The 19,463-nt window shown below is 37.4% G+C and overlaps 1 protein-coding gene across 1 annotated transcript in view; it reads right to left on the reverse strand.

Annotated features, from left to right (window-relative positions):
- Window positions 1-11,582: 11,582 nt before the first annotated feature.
- The window catches only part of brinp3a.1 (bone morphogenetic protein/retinoic acid inducible neural-specific 3a, tandem duplicate 1), a 176,705-nt gene continuing 168,824 nt past the window's right edge, over window positions 11,583-19,463 (reverse strand). The window contains exon 8 of the mRNA XM_034179431.1: window positions 11,583-12,983. Within this exon, the coding sequence (XP_034035322.1) occupies window positions 11,867-12,983 (1,117 nt within the window). The 3' untranslated portion in view covers window positions 11,583-11,866. The remainder of the gene's footprint in view (window positions 12,984-19,463) is intronic.

A 19,463-nucleotide genomic window follows, 5' to 3' on the forward strand; every position in this document is an offset into this window, starting at 1 on the left:
TTATAATTGCTTCACCTCAGAATCTGAACTTCCCCAGACCAGGAAAATCCACCTTTTATGGCTTCATGCCAAGGCCAGAACCTCTCCAGACACTGCAGGAAAATCTCTTCCATGATATGATGTGACCATAAAGTATGAGCCTTGACAACTAGCTGTTATCTAAATCTAAATGAAGGAAAAGACAGTTGCTTAAAATAAAAAATTGCATCAGTATTCTTTTATTCATATATAAAACATTCTAATGTGTTTGTACTGATTAATCAAACAAAATGCTTTGCATATAATCACTTCATTTAAATGACACGTGTTCCTTGTAACTGATATGTGCTTAAATGTGATCTTTCTGCATTATCAATATGTTCATGGTGAAATATTCAGTTTTAACCAAATGGAGTGTTTAAGTGACTATTAATAATGTGTATCCATTCGAGTGTCTTAGAACAAATAGTATGCCAAAATAGTTAATATGTTTAAATAGTTGAATTATTTCTTTGTCTGCCTTTCTCTAACACATGAAGTTTTCTGTGAAATTACACACCCTAAATGGGCGGGGTTTAATGGCATAAGCCCCCTTTAAAAGTTTCAGAAAGGAGTCTCTTGGAACCCTTCTCACTGCTCTTCTGCCTGCCTTCTCTCTCTTCCTTTTTTTTTTCAAATGCTTAACTTTATTTTTGGATCAACAAGGCCCCATGCTAGCCAAGCTACCATGTGGCATTCATTCGTTGTTATTCTTTAATAGCCTCTTAACAAATTAATAGCCTGATGTTCTTAAGGTTCATCAAGTCTTTCAAATTATTAAGAGAACTTCCAATCTGAACTTTTCAAAATAATAGTGAATTTACAGAAAAGTGACTTTCCTTTTCTCTACTTCACAATGCTGCTCTTAAAGTTTTAACTTTTTTTTCTAAATTCACAAAGAGTTTTAATCTGGCTCCAACAAACTATTTAAAAGCTACCAGAACCCATTTTCAACAAATGTCTTCCACCTCTGGGTTCCAGCAAGCTGATGACCTGACTGCAAGCAGCCATCCTGTTGTTAAAATTAACCGACACTGAAGCCTTTGGGATCGCCCGGGGAGACTGCTGGTTTAAAACCTGACCCAAGTGAGCTCATGCTACAAAGAGCCTAGAGCATCAACGATGGATGGAGGGTTCATTGAACCACCTCTTCAACGGATCAGCTAAGTGACCCAGTTAAAGGTTCCAGAAAAAAGGGTTTTGTTGCCAATGGATGCAAAGTGGCTTCTTTTTAAACATATTCATATGTTTGTTTAATAATTTTCTTAATAATAATTAGCTTCAAATTTCATCACTAAATTCTAATCAGATTTATTTTCATAAAGTCTTTAAGCTTTGTCTCTCTACTTTCTTTCAATGTCTCATGAGTAAGCAAATTGTGTCCATAAATGAACTTATTTAAGCACTGTCCACTCAAATTGCCAGTAAACTGTTCATTTCTTGTATAATTGTAAATAAAATGTAAATATTTCTGCTATGGTTCATTTTGTGTTCAGAAGGAAACCCTTTGTCAATTGTATCATAAAATTCAGACTTTCAGACCTGAGACTGATTAATTAATTTGAGACTGATTAATGGTTGTTTAAATTAAAGTACCTATGCTTTAAATAGGTGGTGCCCTGAGGTGATTAGATATTATTCGAATTAAATAATAATTATTAAACCCTAAAATTGTTAATTATTTTGATGACCCATTAAATAAGGTCTAGACCAATTTAATTCAATTTGGCAGTTTAACAATACTTTCGCTACATATTTTTGGTGCTCTCCGTGAGGCCAATAACACATTGTGAGGATTAACTACTTATTCACTACATTAAATTGGTGCCATTCATTCCAAATAAGTAAATTAATGGAATTCATTACATTTATGTTGGTGCGCCCTTGTGAAGGACTTAGACTTTCACTACAATCATGATGTTGTTTGGTTTTTGGTGTACAGTCATGTCATGTCTCCTCATGTTGAGCCATTTTTCACTCTACTTGAAATTTCGATGACATGTCATTCCACTTTTCCAGCAGGAAGAAGTCATTTCCCTATTTTTGGCATCGCTGGCAGGAGCCATCATGTCTGTCTACACGTGTGATGAGAAAAACTGTGTGAACCTGCATCTCCATATTGACTGCTTTCATCATATGGAATGTTTAAACATAAGAGAGGAAGAAGAAAATGACTGCCATCGGTGCTGCACACCGCATTGCATGAAGCACCTGGGGGACTTGGAGCATAATACCTTTATTTCATGGCTTGCAGTAAGACATAAACCCCAGCAAATTACAGCAGACTACAAAAACAGTGGGAGAAATACCTGAGATAACAGGCTACAATGCTACGCCTTCCTCGCTGCCTCCAGCAGCCATCCGTCAGAGCGAATGCAAAAAACAGATCCAAACTCTCCTGCAACTCTTTTGTTGCTGCTGCAGAGCGCCATGTGTTTGATGCGTTGCTTAAAAAATCAGCAAAGCATCAACACCTGCAACTTAAATGTGATGCAAACATTTTGTGCACAACAGAAGATCACCTTAAGTGTTCTGTACAGTGTGTCTGTAGATATTTTCAAAATAAATTACTTTAAATAAATAACTTTTTTAAATGTCCAAATTCTCTGATTTCAGTTTCTTACAAGTGAATATTTTCTGGTTTCCTTATTAATTGCTTTATACCTCTCAGACAATAAAATTAATATTTTTGTGTTGTGGGCAAAGCAAGATATTTAAGGACATTAGGTTGGGTTTTGGGAGACACTGATCACCAGTTTTCACCATTTTCTGACATTTTATGAACAAAATGTATAAGAGGTTAATCAGAAAAATAATTGGCAGATGAATCAATTGGAAATTGGAAATACTGGAAGTTGCAGCTCTACGTTATATTCACAGCTGTAAGTTATGGTTGTCATGAGATAGTAAAACAAGGCAGTCAAAGTTCTGCATGTCAAAAAAATCATGAATTTCTGACAAATTATAAATACCCTTTTTACTGAATTTTGGATTTCAAGTAGGAAATGTATCACAAGCCCTGAAATGTTGACATTGCCCACTACATGGTGACAAATGCTGCTCAAATGTGCATTATTCATTTCAGAAGTTAACTGTTTTTGAAAGCCAAAAATCAACTTATAAAGCTGTGTTCCTTGACCTAATGACCAACCTACCTGTAATTACTTACTTTATAATTAGTTAAAACATATAGTCATTTGAAATATACAACTTTACAACTTTACTATACAAATATACAACCACCCATTACTGGGGTGGTTGTAAACTGAAAAAAAAAAAAAATGATATATATATATATATATATATATATATATATATATATATATATATATATATATATATATATATATATATATATATATATATATATATATATTAATGTGTGTACAGTTTAAAAACCTATATTCTTTGTCTTATTGTGCACTCGTAGCACAGGCTGAGGCGGAGGATTAGCAGCAATCTTCCACTCCAGCTTATTAATTAATCAAAAACCCAGACAGAGCTTTAATTCATTTGAAAGCTTGTCTCTTAGTCTTGTCCATCCAAATTGGAAGTCCCAAAAACCAGTTTTATTTGTTGTTATCTATCGTCCACCTGGTTGTTACTGTGACTTTGTCTGTGAATTTTCAGACCTTTTGTCTGACTTAGTGCTTAGCTCAGATAAGATAATTATAGTGGGTGATTTTAACATCCACACAGATGCTGAGAATGACAGCCTCAACACTGCATTGAATCTATTATTAGACTCAATTGGCTTTGCTCAAAATGTAAATGAGTCCACCCACCACTTTAATCATATCTTAGATCTTGTTCTGACTTATGGTATGGAAATTGAAGACTTAACAGTATTCCCTGAAAACTCCCTTCTGTCTGATCATTTCTTAATAACATTTACATTTACTCTGATGGACTACCCAGCAGTGGGGAATAAGTTTCATTACAGTAGAAGTCTTTCAGAAAGCGCTGTAACTAGGTTTAAGGATATGATTCCTTCTTTATGTTCTCCAATGCCATATACCAACACAGTGCAGAGTAGCTACCTAAACTCTGTAAGTGAGATAGATTATCTCGTCAATAGTTTTATATCCTCATTGAGGACAACTTTGGATGCTGTAGCTCCTCTAAAAAAGAGAGCCTTAAATCAGAAGTGCCTGACTCTGTGGTATATCTCACAAACTTGCAGCTTAAAGCAGATAACCCGTAAGTTGGAGAGGAAATGGCGTCTCACTAATTTAGAAGATCTTCACTTAGCCTGGAAAAAGAGTCTGTTGCTCTATAAAAAAAAAGCCCTCCATAAAGCTAGGACATCTTACTACTCATCACTAATTGAAGAAAATAAGAACAACCCCAGGTTTCTTTTCAGCACTGTAGCCAGGCTGACAAAGAGTCAGGGCTCTATTGAGCCGAGTATTCCTTTAATTTTAACTAGTAATGACTTCATGACTTTCTTTGATAATAAAATTTTAACTATTAGAGAAAAAATTACTCATAACCATCCCAAAGTCATATCGTTCTCTTTGGCTGCTTTCAGTGATGCTGGTATTTGGTTAGACTCTTTCTCTCCGATTGTTCTGTCTGAGTTATTTTCGTTAGTTACTTCCTCCAAACCATCAACATGTCTATTAGACCCCATTCCTACCAGGCTGCTCAAGGAAGCCCTACCATTAATTAATGCTTCGGTCTTAAATATGATCAATCTGTCTTTATTAGTTGGCTATGTACCACAGGCTTTTAAGGTGAAAGTAATTAAACCATTACTTAAAAAGCCATCACTTGACCCAGCTATCTTAGCTAATTATAGGCCAATCTCCAACCTTCCTTTTGTCTCTAAAATTCTTGAAAGAGTAGTTGTAAAACAGCTAACTGATCATCTGCAGAGGAATGGTCTATTTGAAGAGTTTCAGTCAGGGTTTAGAATTCATCATAGTACAGAAACAGCATTAGTGAAGGTTACAAATGATCTTCTTATGGCCTCAGACAGTGGACTCATCTCTGTGCTTGTTCTGTTAGACCTCAGTGCTGCTTTTGATACTGTTGACCATAAAATTTTATTACAGAGATTAGAGCATGCCATAGGTATTAAAGGCACTGTGCTGCGGTGGTTTGAATCATATTTATCTAGTAGATTACAATTTGTTCATGTAAATGGGGAATCTTCTAAACAGACTAAGGTTAATTATGGAGTTCCACAAGGTTCTGTGCTAGGAACAATTTTATTCACTTCATACATGCTTCCCTTAGGCAGTATTATTAGACAGCATTGCTTAAATTTTCATTGTTACGCAGATGATACCCAGCTTTATCTATCCATGAAGGCAGAGGACACACACCAATTAGCTAAACTGCAGGATTGTCTTACAGACATAAAGACATGGATAACCTCTAATTTCCTGCTTTTAAACTCAGATAAAACCGAAGTTATTGTACTTGGCCCCACAAATCTTAGAAACATGGTGTCTAACCAGATCCTTACTCTGGATGGCATTACCCTGACCTCTAGTAATACTGTGAGAAATCACAGTCATTTTTGATCAGGATATGTCATTCAATGCACATATTAAACACATATGTAGGACTGCTTTTTTGCATTTGCGCAATATCTCTAAAATTAGAAAGGTCTTGTCTCAGAGTGATGCTGAAAAACTAATTCATGCATTTATTTCCTCTAGGCTGGACTATTGTAATTCATTATTATCAGGTTGTCCTAAAAGTTCCCTGAAAAGCCTTCAGTTAATTCAAAATGCTGCAGCTAGAGTACTGACAGGGACTAGAAGGAGAGAGCATATCTCACCCATATTGTCCTCTCTTCATTGGCTTCCTGTTAATTCTAGAATAGAATTTAAAATTCTTCTTCTTACTTATAAGGTTTTGAATAATCAGGTCCCATCTTATCTTAGGGACCTCATAGTACCATATCACCCCAATAGAGCGCTTCGCTCTCAGACTGCAGGCTTACTTGTAGTTCCTAGGGTTTGTAAGAGTAGAATGGGAGGCAGAGCCTTCAGCTTTCAGGCTCCTCTCCTCTGGAACCAGCTCCCAATTTGGATCAGGGAGACAGACACCCTCTCTACTTTTAAGATTAGGCTTAAAACTTTCCTTTTTGCTAAAGCTTATAGTTAGGGCTGGATCAGGTGACCCTGAACCATCCCTTAGTTATGCTGCTATAGACTTAGACTGCTGGGGGGTTCCCATGATGCACTGAGTGTTTCTTTCTCTTTTTGCTCTGTATGCACTACTCTGCATTTAATCATTAGTGATTGATCTCTGCTCTCTTCCACAGCATGTCTTTTTCCTGGTTCTCTCCCTCAGCCCCAACCAGTCCCAGCAGAAGACTGCCCCTCCCTGAGCCTGGTTCTGCTGGAGGTTTCTTCCTGTTAAAATGGAGTTTTTCCTTCCCACTGTCGCCAAGTGCTTGCTCACAGGGGGTCGTTTTGACCGTTGGGGTTTTTCTGTAATTATTGTATGGCTTTGCCTTACAATATAAAGCACCTTGGGGCAACTGTTTGTTGTGATTTGGCGCTACATAAATAAAATTGATTTGATTTGATTTAGTTTTGGTAAATTTTAGTTTAAAATGGTAAATTTTAATTCCTGGCCTGAATGACTCAGGGTTTTTTCAAAACGGAGTGGCTATACGCCCAACTGTTGGTTCAATAAAGTAAATGCGCAAGCATATCTGGTAGTTAAGTGTGACGTAACGCATCATGTGATTTTCAACTTCCGGCTCCAAACAAAAAAGGCACACTGTCATTAACATTGAGAACTGCACTGAGATGATCTGATCAGGCTGCACTTACACTGTTGCACACGGAGAACAGCACTAACATCGCAACATAAAACTCTTTGTATATTGTGCCTGTAACTCTCCTGGATATATTTACTGGGTTTTAGACGTTGTTACTGCGTTTGTTTTATGTAAAAATGTCAGACGCTCAGGTTGTTTCTCCATTATTTTCAATGGGAGCTGTTGCGAGCTGCGATCGCTTCCTGTTCATGTCGTTCGGGGAGAAAGTGAAGTTTGCACTTTAACGTCCTGTTTATTGTAATAAATAATTTTTTATTAACAAACAGACATGTATATTGTACCTGTGCATAATAAAATATGTAAAGTAAAAGAAAAAAAAGTTTCATTAAGTGTTCTGACCATAGAACCAGACGAATGCGTTTAACGGAGGTGGAGGCGGAGAAGGGATGGACGGAGGTTTGCGCACAGTGTAAACACAAACTCAGCTTAAACTGTAAATCCTTAAAAGGATCAAACTGATGTAACTTTAATTGTAAACTTGGAGGTCTTTGGACCCGGAAACAGATTTATCACGTGATGCGTTATGTCAGCATTTAACAACCGGATACGCCCAACCACCACCAACCAAAGACTGTGCTTGTATATTTTCTCACCGGCTGTGGGAGGGTTCGCAGCCCACGGAGGGACTGTGATCTAAAGCGGTTCTGTTTGGCTCATCACTTCCAGGGAATTGTGTCAAACTAACACCATCTTACAGGCAACAAGCAGCATTTTGTTAATCAAAGCTGTTTCGTCGTCATTAACAGGTTTCCGTTCAAAATACTTATGTAAAATACTTATGTTTAAAATGGTGTTTTTGTTTTTTGCTTCGGCTTGTAAATATATAGTATTTTGTATGTAAGTAGGTATGTGTAGGTGTATATTTATGTTTGTGTATATATGTGTGTATATGTGTATATATGTATATGTGTATGTATATATATGTATATGTGTATGTATATATATGTATATGTGTATGTATATATATGTATATGTGTGTGTATATGTGTATATATGTATATATATGTGTATGTATGTTGATGGATATATATATATATATATATATATATATATATATATATATATATATATATATATATATTGATATCGGTTTAGGTGTGTAGGAATCTATGTGTATATGTGGCAAAGGGTATTACTGGTTGTGGGGAAGAAGGGGTAGGGATAAATAAGCTGATGCTTCACCCTACCCCTTTTCAGACATGTTGGGTACACAGTAGGAACTTTTTTGTTGTTGTCTTTACTGATCTATCTTGTAATTGTTGTTGTATCAAATGTTCGAAATAAATAGTTTTCATTCATTCATTCATTCATTCAAAATACTAATCCATTGCGGTGTTTTTTTAGCATAATTAAAGATGCTGCAGTTAGATGTGTCAAACATATGCCGCTTTTCATGCCACAGTGGAGCCTTAAAAAAGTGGTGTAAAAACGTAGTTTAGATGCACAAAATGCAGACATCAGCAGTTAGTACAGCACTCAGACGCTCCATTGCTAACAATGTGTCAACATGCGTGGGCTTGTATTTTAAGAAAAAGTAAGCTTATCCTTTGTGACCATGTTTTATTTGTACGTCGTACCCGTAGACTGTATGTAGACTTGACAAACCCTACATGACGTGACCCAGAGCTTTTCACAAAATCGTGCTATTCTGGGTATCACCATATTGTCTGTCTGAGTCCCTTGGTAAAGAAGTGACACTTAAGCATGTCCGTGACTGACCTGGGCGGGATGAGTGAAGCTCCAACATGATACCATCTCACACATACCATACAAGCTAACGCTAATAGGTTAAAATTGGTTCATGTGTTTTATTTACACATACTTTTTTTGTGGAGTGGGCAGTGGTTTTCAAAACAGATGGGGCATTAATAATTACAATCAAGTTACTATAACACATTTAGGTAAACCACTTTCAAACTCCTGGTTCCTGTGAAAGTATTACTGAGCATTAAGACAACGATGCCATTAACAAAAATGTTTGTATTCTGGGGCGCTTGTGGGCATGCAGCACTGCGCCCATTGGTGATGTAGAAATGTAACCAAACGCTAGTTGAGATGAAAACGTAAACCAGAACTTCATTCAAAGCCTGAAAGTCTGTTGGATGCCACCTGCTGGTATTTGCAGATTTTAATGAGGCATCTATTCTTCTTCTCCTATGACTAGCATATCAGTGTAGCATGGAATTATGTTGCCTCTCTTTTAAATCATATTATTAGCAACGGAACAGTCTCAGCCTCACTACATCTAAATTCTGGCTCTCTTAGTGAAGCAGAGGCCTAGCTACTGGTGACCACATTAGTAATCTCTTTGCGTCCCTGTTGACTTCCTGCAGGTGAATTAATGCCTTAGATGTAGTTATTTCCAGATGACTGATTCTGCTCTTTTGCTCTCTGTCTGAGGCACTGATGAGCTCTTTAATGGATACTGTCCCTGCACCCTAGTGTACCGGATTGACCTGAAGACACCATACCTATTCAAGACTGAGAGGCAGAGACTAAGAGTAGTATGTCACTGGTCGTGACTGGTGGAGAGCAGTTGGGGATGTGAATTACTGACCAAACACACAAACAAGCTTCAGTTTCACTGCTGAAATGATGACACATTTACACACAAAGTGTTCAGCTCTTTTTGTCTTGCTATTATCCATGTGAATTGATTGTAGAAATTCCCTTGATTGTACCCAGTAACAACAAAATAAAATAAATTATAAAATTATAAATTAATAAATACAGTAAATAAATAATAAAGACTACGCAGATCCAAAGAGGGGATGGAGGGAGCAATCACCAACTTGCAGAATGATGTCTCTGCTGTCCTCCCGTGAATGTCCTCTATATAATCCCTGCTGATATGATCGTTTTGTCCTCTGCTCTGAGATCTACATGCAGCGCTCATCCATGTGGTGGACCAGCCTCTTCTCTGTGATGCAGTGATGTCCAGCAGCACTTCGGGAGTGTGCGTCCTTTGATATGATTTGATTTGATTTATTCAGCAATAACACTGTAAGTCCATTCAGATGTTCCCATGTTACTTTCACTAAGGGCTTCACAGCAGACCCGAGATTTCCTCCTCCTCCGTCCTGCATTTTGACTCTGATGGGCAGATGATGCCACATTTCCAGGGCACAGCATTTAGCAGAAAGATTTTGCCAGTTTACAGGCACATGTCTGCGCAGTGGGAGAGCTGGATTTGAAATGAGTGTGCAGCTAAAATGAAAACATCATATTTCCTCCCTGACTGTGCATCAACCTTACAGCGAGCATGTCAAAGAACTCCCACTGCACATCCTCAGAGAGAGAGAGTGAGTGTGTGTGAGAGAGAGAGAGAGAGAGAGAGAGAGAGAGAGAGAGAGAGAGAGAGAGAGAGAGAGAGAGAGAGAGAGTGCTCCTGCAGAATTGTGCTACTCAATTAAAAAAACCATTAAAAATAACATTAAATACCTAAAGCTCGAACAAGAGTCCAACTGTGGCCAGGCTGGCAGCAGCTTAGCCACTTCCAAAAGTGTCTGTTCCTCTCTGATCATCTCTGCTCTTTTAGCATGCTTCCCAGCAGCTCTTGTGTGTGCTTCACCCAACCCACAGTTTTCTCATGAATCTCTGATGTTAAGAGTCCCAATGTGTGGATTGAGAGGGTCGCGCTGACATCAACGTGACAGCTCTGGGAGCACGCTGGGAGGAGCGTTGTTGCCTTGCCACCTGTGTTCAAAATCCAGGTGTGATGCTTGCGATGCCCTGGAAGTGAAGTGAGGGAAGATCGCCACCCAGCAGATGTCAAGCAAAATCAAGCAATTTCCCTCACAACTGCTGTTTGCAGCCTGTCTCAGCCTAGTGAGATCAGACCCTAAGAGCCAAGATGGACATTTTATATCGCAACAACAGACCCTGTTATTTGACTTTTTAGTTTCTCTGTTTTCTTTTTTCTGTTTCTACTGTTTTCTTTTCTAATCTTTTGAAAAAACCTTGTATTGTTAGAAAGGCCCAAGTAGTGGGTAACCTCCCTGGTCTGCTTGAGGTTTCTTCCTCAAAAAACACCACAGGGAGTTTTTCTTTACCACTGTGGCCTGTGTGCTTGCTCAGAGAGGTTGTTAAGGTTAGAACCTTACCTGTATGAAACGCCTTGAGGCAGTGTTGTTGTGAATTGGTGCTATACAAATAAAATGAATTAAATATATGCAATATAAATTTTAGAAGATATATAATGAATTACAACTTACGCTAATTCTTTGTATTCATTAATATCAGACACGATCTACAGACCACACATAAAAATGTATTTTATTTAGTATGTTAACAAATTGCTTTATACATTTTAAAGGACAGTGTTTTGTAACCTGTGTTTCACAAACAACAGTATTATAAAAATAAAAGCACTTGTAACATATATTGTGATCATAGTATCATTTTTTCTTCAGCAAATCTGGAATAGTACAGGATCTATTAGATTTTTCTGATATTATTATTATTATTGTTATTTTATTTAGAACAAAAAGTTTAATAGAATAAAACTGATTTCACAGCAGAAAGGAAAGTGGAAAAGAACATTATGTTCCAAGGTTAAGAATGAGGGCTGTGACTCTAAAACAATTAGATTTATTTTGTGCCCAGAAAATAAATGTGATGAAGAACAACACCAACCCCCCCCCCCCCCCCCCCCCCAAAAAAAAACATGCTGGTGTTGACATGTTTGGGAAATGATTACACAGCTCGCATTATACTGCATCAGCAAAAAGCTTTTCTTTGCACATGTGAGTGAATCAAATTTGTGTAATCTACAAATGTCAGCACATTTGCATCTTATCAGTAATGGCAGAGAAATGTATACTTTTTCATGAAAATAACAACTATGAGGCAAGTTTGGTGAAATCCGCCTTAGTTCTACAATGTACAAATTTTTACAAAAGCTGACATGACAATGCACTCGAGATCTTTTACAACAAATGTCCCCCAGATGTCCCCAGCACTGCTCAAGATTTTCTCGTGACCATTTCCAGGCCTGTGTGATAACTGCGCTGCCATCTGTGCACGTGGCCACGTGCCTGCTGATTAGCTACATAATTTGGTTGTTTCGTATTCCATTGAGTTGGGCTGTTTGGCACTGAACGTTTGCAGTGCCGCCTGGATCCTGGCAACATCTGTGGTGGACAGTTTAAGCCGGTGCCTCAACAGACAGGAGAAGAGGTCCAGAGGCTGAGATCCGGGAGGGGAGAGCCTATTGACCCGATCCCGGATCTCCAGCAGCTGCAGCAGAGCCGAGTCCTGTGATCCCTGAGTGTATGGGTAGTCCAGCTGCAAAATCAAGTCCTGGATCGCTTCAGGGTCAAAGTGCATACTGTAGCCGTACACTTCAATACTGTTGATCTTCATGTAACCAAGATTTCGCCCCGGTTCCAGAAACTCTAAAGGTTCATAATATACTGTTCCATTGCCAGTACTCGAGGGCCCTTTAACTCGACTCCGTAGGTAAAAGTGGACTGTCTCAAAAAATGTTTTCCACTTGTTGCCCAAAGTCAATGTCCAGTTGTAACAGTCAAAGGGAAGGTCTAACTTAGTCCTCTCCCAGTCCGGGTAGCTGTTCTGGTCAGTTGGCATGATCCAGCTCTCAGAGTGACTACCCCCAAATGGATTAATGTACACAGACAGCATGGGGTCCAAAGTGGTGTTCTTGGTAAGGCAGATCTGTAGAGACATACCCAGGAGCATGTGCACGTGGTTGGACTTGTATTTATTACTCTTCAGCGTCAGTAGCATTCTCTTCCTCCAAGACGGGTCGAACCAGTTATTCAGCCTGACATCATTGCTGACAAAAATTCCATGAATGCTGATGCGGTTGTCACGTTTCTGCAGAAGGTAGCGTAGCTCCATGTCCTGCAGGTCCGTCTCAAAGCCGATGTAGTGGTCAGTGGAGTCGGGCACTTCGTGGCGACACACGCCTTGACTCAGCATGTACCCCTGGTTGCAGGTGGCACAGCGGGAGCGGTTCTCATAGGAGCAGGATGCACAGGCGGTGCCCTCACCCACCGTGCAGGGGATCACACCCTGGCAGGGAGGATGCTCATAGGGACAGGAGCAGCTTTTGGTCTCCTCCAGATACGAGCCGATGCGGTTGTTCTCGCTGCAGTACATGATGGAGAGGATGTAATTCAGCCAGTAACTGAAGGGCCTGCAAAAGACAATAAACAAGATTTGAGTCACAAATGAACCACAATATTTTGATGAATCACTCAGAAAGCACTTTCAACTGCATATCTACACCAAGGATCACAAACCAAACTCATTTGGGTCTGACGTGATATGCGCATTTCTGTGTGACTTTTCAGCTGCTTTCAAGTGATCATGCGACCAATCACATGCATGTTCATCGTGAAAGACGAAATCGAGCCCAAGGCTGCCACTCACTCACTCACTCACTCACTCACTCACTCATCTTCAACTGCTTAGTCCAATGAAGGATAGCTGGGGCTGGAGCCTATCCCAGCAGTCATAGGGCGTGAGGTGGGTACACCCTGGACAGGACGCCAGTCTGTCGCAGGGCCACTTATAGACAAACAAACATGTTCACACCCACAAGCACACCTACAGACAATTTAAAGTGTCCAATCCAGCAAACCTGCGTGTCTTTGGATGTGGGAGGAAGCCGGGTGAGAATGCACAAACTCCACACTGAAAGGCCACAGGTGGGAATCAAACCCATGACCTTCTTGCTATGAGATAACCATGTTAACCACAAAGCCACCGTGCTGCCCTGATGCCACTCACATCATTTAAATTTCAAATGTTTAAAATCAATTCCATTTTCTGACTTTTTCTGCAAACACCCATTTTAAGAAGTCATACTAAGCACCTTTTCAACATGCACATCCAAGTTACCAGGAGTCTGAAAAACCAAAACTGATTTTAAAGTTCAGAGCCAGAAAAAGTCAGTAGACACTGAAGTAACACATTATAACCAAAGTTGTTTGCAGATGACCTGTTTCTCGAAGGCCCTGTGTAAATGTAGTGCTTTTTAAAGCAGTAGTATCTTTATTACATTTGTTGTCAATGAAAATGGTGCATATGCAGCCCCCTCCAGAAATAAGCACTGCACCCACATTTTTTACACTACTCTATTTTTTTTTTTTTTTTTTTTTGTTCAGCTGCTCCAGGTGTTTTAAACTGACAATTCACAAACTTTTCAGAAAAGTTTGTGAAATCACTGCAGCATCGTTTCAGCCAACCGATCACAAGTGCAACACCTGAAGGGTAAAGCTTCAGCGGCCTCTGTTAACAGTCAACTCACAAAAGAGACAAAAAACCCCAAAACACTCATCTGCGATAGCAGATTGTACAGACACTTGGCTCCTGCTGAGGATACAATTATACGTCAGTGTTTAAATAAGTTTTTGTTGTCCCAGAGACATTGCAGAAGGAACATTCTTTTTTGGTACTTCAATGTGAGAAAAACAAACAAACAAATAAAGACGAGCAATCCGAGACCTCCAAAATTCAGTGAATTCTTCCATGCTGTAATATCTATGTTTGGTGCAAATTTGGTGAGAATCCATGAAGTTTTTTTGTTTTTTTTTAACATAATCCTTCAAAGCTTATATTATATTATATTATATATATTATATTAAGGTTCTCAGTATTAACTAATGTTAATATTGAGAACCTCAGAAGGGATTTATTGCAGCAGAATTGGTGTGAAATTTATTGTGATGATGTTGATGAATCAGATGAATAATTTATTTCTATTGTATCTAATCTGTATGATAAACATTGTCCGTGGGTGCCTAAAACCAGAGATACACAAAGGACTGATAAACCTTGGATAACAAAGGGACTCCTGAATGCATGTAAAAAGAAAAATTTATTGTATAAGCAGTTCTTAAAATTTAGAACTAATGAAGCCGATAGGAAATATAAGACATAAATTATTGCTGATTATTTTAATGATTATTTTGTTAATGTTGGTAAAAAATTTATCAAACTCAACTGTAACTACGGCAAAGTGTTCTATGAACAACTGTAAATCAATTAATAAAATTCAGGATTCAGTGTTTATTAGAGAAACGGATGAAAAATAATTTTTTAACATACTTCATAAAATTAAGGGAAAAAAAATCCACTGACATTGATAGCTTTGATATGGTTTTGATTAAGAACATTATTGACTGTATTATCAAACCCTTAACATATATTTGTAACCTGTCACTCATGACTGGGAAATTTCCCTCCAGAATGAAAATTGCTAAGGTGATACTATTGTTTAAATCTGGTGATAAACATGTTTCTTTTTCAAATTATAGGCCAGTCTCTTTGTTACCACAGTTTTCTAAAATTCTGGAAAAAAAAATATTTGTAAAGAGGTTGAATGATTTTATAGAAAAACATCATATACTTAATGAACAGCAGTATGGTTTCAGAAAAAAATCGAACAACTTCTTTGGCTTTCATAGACTTTGTGGAACAAGTTACAAATGCAATAGAGAAGAAGCAATACACTGTTGTTTTTTTTTTTTTTTGACTTACAGAAAGCACTTGATACTATTGATCATACCGTATTATTGGAAAAATTACAGATGTATGGTATTAGAGGACTGGCCTTTAACTGGCTAGTTAGTTATTTACGTAACAGATATCAGTGTGTTCACCTTGGTGGGATAAAATCAGAATTTTTGAGGATTACATGTGCAGTTCCCCAGGGGTCAGTTCTCGGGCCATTATTGTTTTTGCTGTATATTAATGATATAGGTTTGGTTTCTAAGTCTTTGAGTTGTATTTTGTGTGCTGATGATACAACTGTGATTGGTAGTGGAGAGAATTTGAGACAGCTCTTGCACTTGGTGGAGAGGGAACTGCAAAAATTTAAATACTGGTTTGGCTCTAATAAAATGTCACTTCATTTCGGTAAAACTAAGTGCATTATATTTGGAAATAAGCCTAGAAATGTAAGCAGTAAATTATTGTTGAATGGTATTGAAATTGAAACTGTATCTCAAACTAAATTTCTTGGAGTTTTGTTGATGACAAGCTTAGTTTGAAAACTCATATAAAACATATTGAGTCCAAAATATCAAAAGTTATTGGTATCTTGTACAAAGTACAATAGTTTCACCCCCAACATCTGTTGGTTTCATTGTTATCACTCATTACTTGTCCCTTATATGACTTACTGCATTGAAGTTTGGGGAAATACATATAAAACAAATACTAATCCAATAGTTCTGTTACAAAAAAAAGCTATAAGAGTGATAAGTAAAAAAAAAACATATCGTGAACCAACAAATTCACTGTTTGTTCGTCTTCAGTTTTTGAAATTTTATGACTTGGTTGATTATTTTACAATACAGATAATGTGTAAAGTTAAAAATGGACTCTTACCTCAACATGTCCAGGAGCTGTTTAAAATGAAAGAGTCCAGTTATAATTTACATGGATCTTTGGTGTTTGATAGAATAAAGAGTCGAACTACTGCTAAAAGTCATTGCATTTCTGTAAAGGGTGTTAGAGTGTGGAATGACTGTTTAGATTGTATTAAAGTATCTATTACATTGGCTTGTTTTAAAAGACTGTATAAAAATAATATATTAACTTGTTATAGTTTGCGGAATGAAGTAAATTGCCTGTGTGGCTATTTTTTGTTTGTTTGTTTGTTTATAAGCTTTTGCTTCTGCCCACACCCTTTCAGCTGCACTAAACTGGTAAATCGTTTGAGTTTTGTTCTGTATGTTTTAATTTTTGTTTTCTCTTGACTTGTTTTGTAAATGAGAGATTTTGTTCGTGCGTGCTGAATAAATCATTCATTCATTCATATAAATTGAAATATTGAGCCAGAATCTGGATCACTTCCAAAATTTAATGGAGTCTTCTGTGGCCTAAAATCTATCTGTGGGAAACATTTCATCAAAATCAGTGTAGTATTTTTGAAGTAATCCTGCTAACAGTCAGAAAGACAGATAAATAAATGCTAATATTTTTTATTAAGTTCTTGGGCAGATGTAAATAACACTTTTTGGACATGGGGCCTGTCACTTTGAGTGGCAAAGGACCTTCTAAGCATCTAGAGGTAGGGACTGGAAGAAGGAAAAATTCAATGATTATCCCTCCCTTGCAGCCCATGTTATGTGTGTCACACAAAGCAAGCAAAAAGCCCAGATTTGGACTTCCGTGACGTACGTGTCAGTAGGCCAAGATGAGCCATTTCCATGTTGTAATTTTGCTTGTAACAGGGAAGTTAGACAAGTAGTCACAGCATTGTTGGCATTTGAGGATTCTTAACATACAAAGCCAGGAGATGATACAGAGAAAGAACATATTGTTAAAAACTAATAAGACTCCAATTTAAATTAAAGCCAATTTAAATGCAATCTTTAATGGATAAACAATATTCACTTATGGTTGTTTAGGAGATCCATCTGTGAGTGAAAACCAGAACGGCACTCACATTACACACTTCTATCAGTGTTTATATATATATATATATATACACACACACACACACCCCTTCTTGAAATATTTTCTTTCAGAATTAAATGTTTTCTTTCCAGGTTGGACTCAAGCCTTTCAACAGATTTTCATGAGAATTGGTTCATTAGTAAAACACCTATTCTTTGCTAAAATTGTTCCATTTGAGAATATTTTTTTAATTTATTTATTTATTTTTTTTATTTTACTACTGAATGTGACCGCCATTTCTGGAAGCACTTGTTTGTGGAATTGTATATCTCCACCGGGTGGACAATTCAAATTTTGCCAAGAGCTCTTGTAGTTCAGACTGACAAAATCTATAGAACATTAACCATATTTTCTGGAGTATAACTTGTGTTTTTGTTTTGTTTCTACTATTTTGGGAGGCCCTGTGACTTGTACTCAGGTATGACTTATATACCAAAACATCATGCATTTTTTTTATTTAGAATAATAATTACAGTAACAATTTATAAACAACTTTCATATGAATCAAAGCCAATAAACTCCAATAATAAACAAATAAATGCCAAGAGTTACACTACAGCAACACACAAAAATCCCACGTTAATGACCTGTTAATCCAGAAAAAAGGTGTGACTTATTATTATCTTTTTTTATTTAACCTTTATTTAACCAGGTAAGTTATTAAGAAAAAAAAAAATCTTATTTACAATAAGTGGCAACGTTATACTCTGTTGCGACTTTTCCGCCGGAAAATAAGATTTTTTTTTGGGGGGGGCTCACTCAGGTTTTACCCAACACATGTTTTACATTAATTCTCGTTCACATTCTTATTGAAAATTTTGACAAGATTTCTTTGTCTCCACCTCTTTAACTGGATCCACCCAAAAATTTTCGAGACCACTTTTTTGACAAGTGAAGGTTTCTGCTCTAATAACAGTAATTATATATATATTCTATTCGTGAATGATATTCGAGGTTAGACCCTCTCACCAAGTGTGGTGAAAACACTTTATCTCCACAATTTCACTTTTTCCAGTAAACAAAGCAGTAAAGGGGGAAAAATAGGTGAAAATGTTGGTGGAGGAAATCATTTTTTATCTTGTCATTTTATGCAACACTTGTGATTTATTTATTCCAAAACCAGCACTAATTGTAAATCAAAATTCTGGTTGTTGGCGAAACAGCAGCAGATGGCCCACATGACAAAAGAATAATGCTGTAAATCAAAATGTCACTCAGTCTGCAGCTGTGGAATCAGTTCAGGGAACAGAGCAGCGTGTGGATTAACAGAGTCACAGAACAGAATCACTTTTATTTCCACTGCAGGGTAAACCAGCACAACAAAATTTGCTTGTGCAAATTAATTAACAAACTAAATTCACAAGCACATTTTCATGAAAAAGCTCACAAATGCCCAAGCTGTTGTTTGAGTAAATAATAGCTGCACAGTACTCATGGCTCTGGGAATTTCAACTTTAATGATGAATATTAGATCAAACAAACACAAGATTCAAAGTAAAAACAACAACCAAAACAAGATTCTTTCTCCAACTTAAACATGTTGCAGTGTTAAAGAAATAACCTGTGAACTTACTTGGACAAGTGTTTCCTATTTTTACTCAGGCGAAGTGCGAGCGAATGTCTGATGAGTCACATTCCATGACAAATGGTGAACGCATGCAAGTTCACACAGCACAAAGGTACACTTGATCATAATTTATAAAAACTTCAACAAAAGCTACTTTAGTTTTTATTCTAGGAAAGACACTGTATGTATCAGCAACTCACCAATACGAAGGAATCACGGCCATGTGATGAAGAAGAAAAACTCTTGAGGCAGGTTGCACAGATTTACCACTTTCAGATGCATGCACATGGATTTAGAATTAGAATATTTCATTCAAGTCCACCTTCATAATACGATTTTCATCATAACACGACTTATACCAATCAATCACAAATATTTTGCTTTTGAGCCCTATCGGTTGTAGAGATAGAGCAGAAAATATTTTTGTTGACTTTAACTTGACCTTTGTTTCCTTTTCTCCAAAAGTTAATTACCTTGATATATCTGCAGACGTGAAGATGTTGTCACACAATGACGGATTGAGCAAACCGATTAGTAACGGACTGAAATAACTTGTCTGGTGGCAAATATCATTTAATCCATCAGTCTCCAGTGGACTTGGGGCTCTGATGAAGGGATGATGTCACATTTCAATGGCAG

The sequence above is a fragment of the Thalassophryne amazonica genome, chromosome 10 (genome assembly GCF_902500255.1).
Source record: "Thalassophryne amazonica chromosome 10, fThaAma1.1, whole genome shotgun sequence".
Taxonomy (NCBI): Eukaryota; Metazoa; Chordata; class Actinopteri; order Batrachoidiformes; family Batrachoididae; genus Thalassophryne; species Thalassophryne amazonica.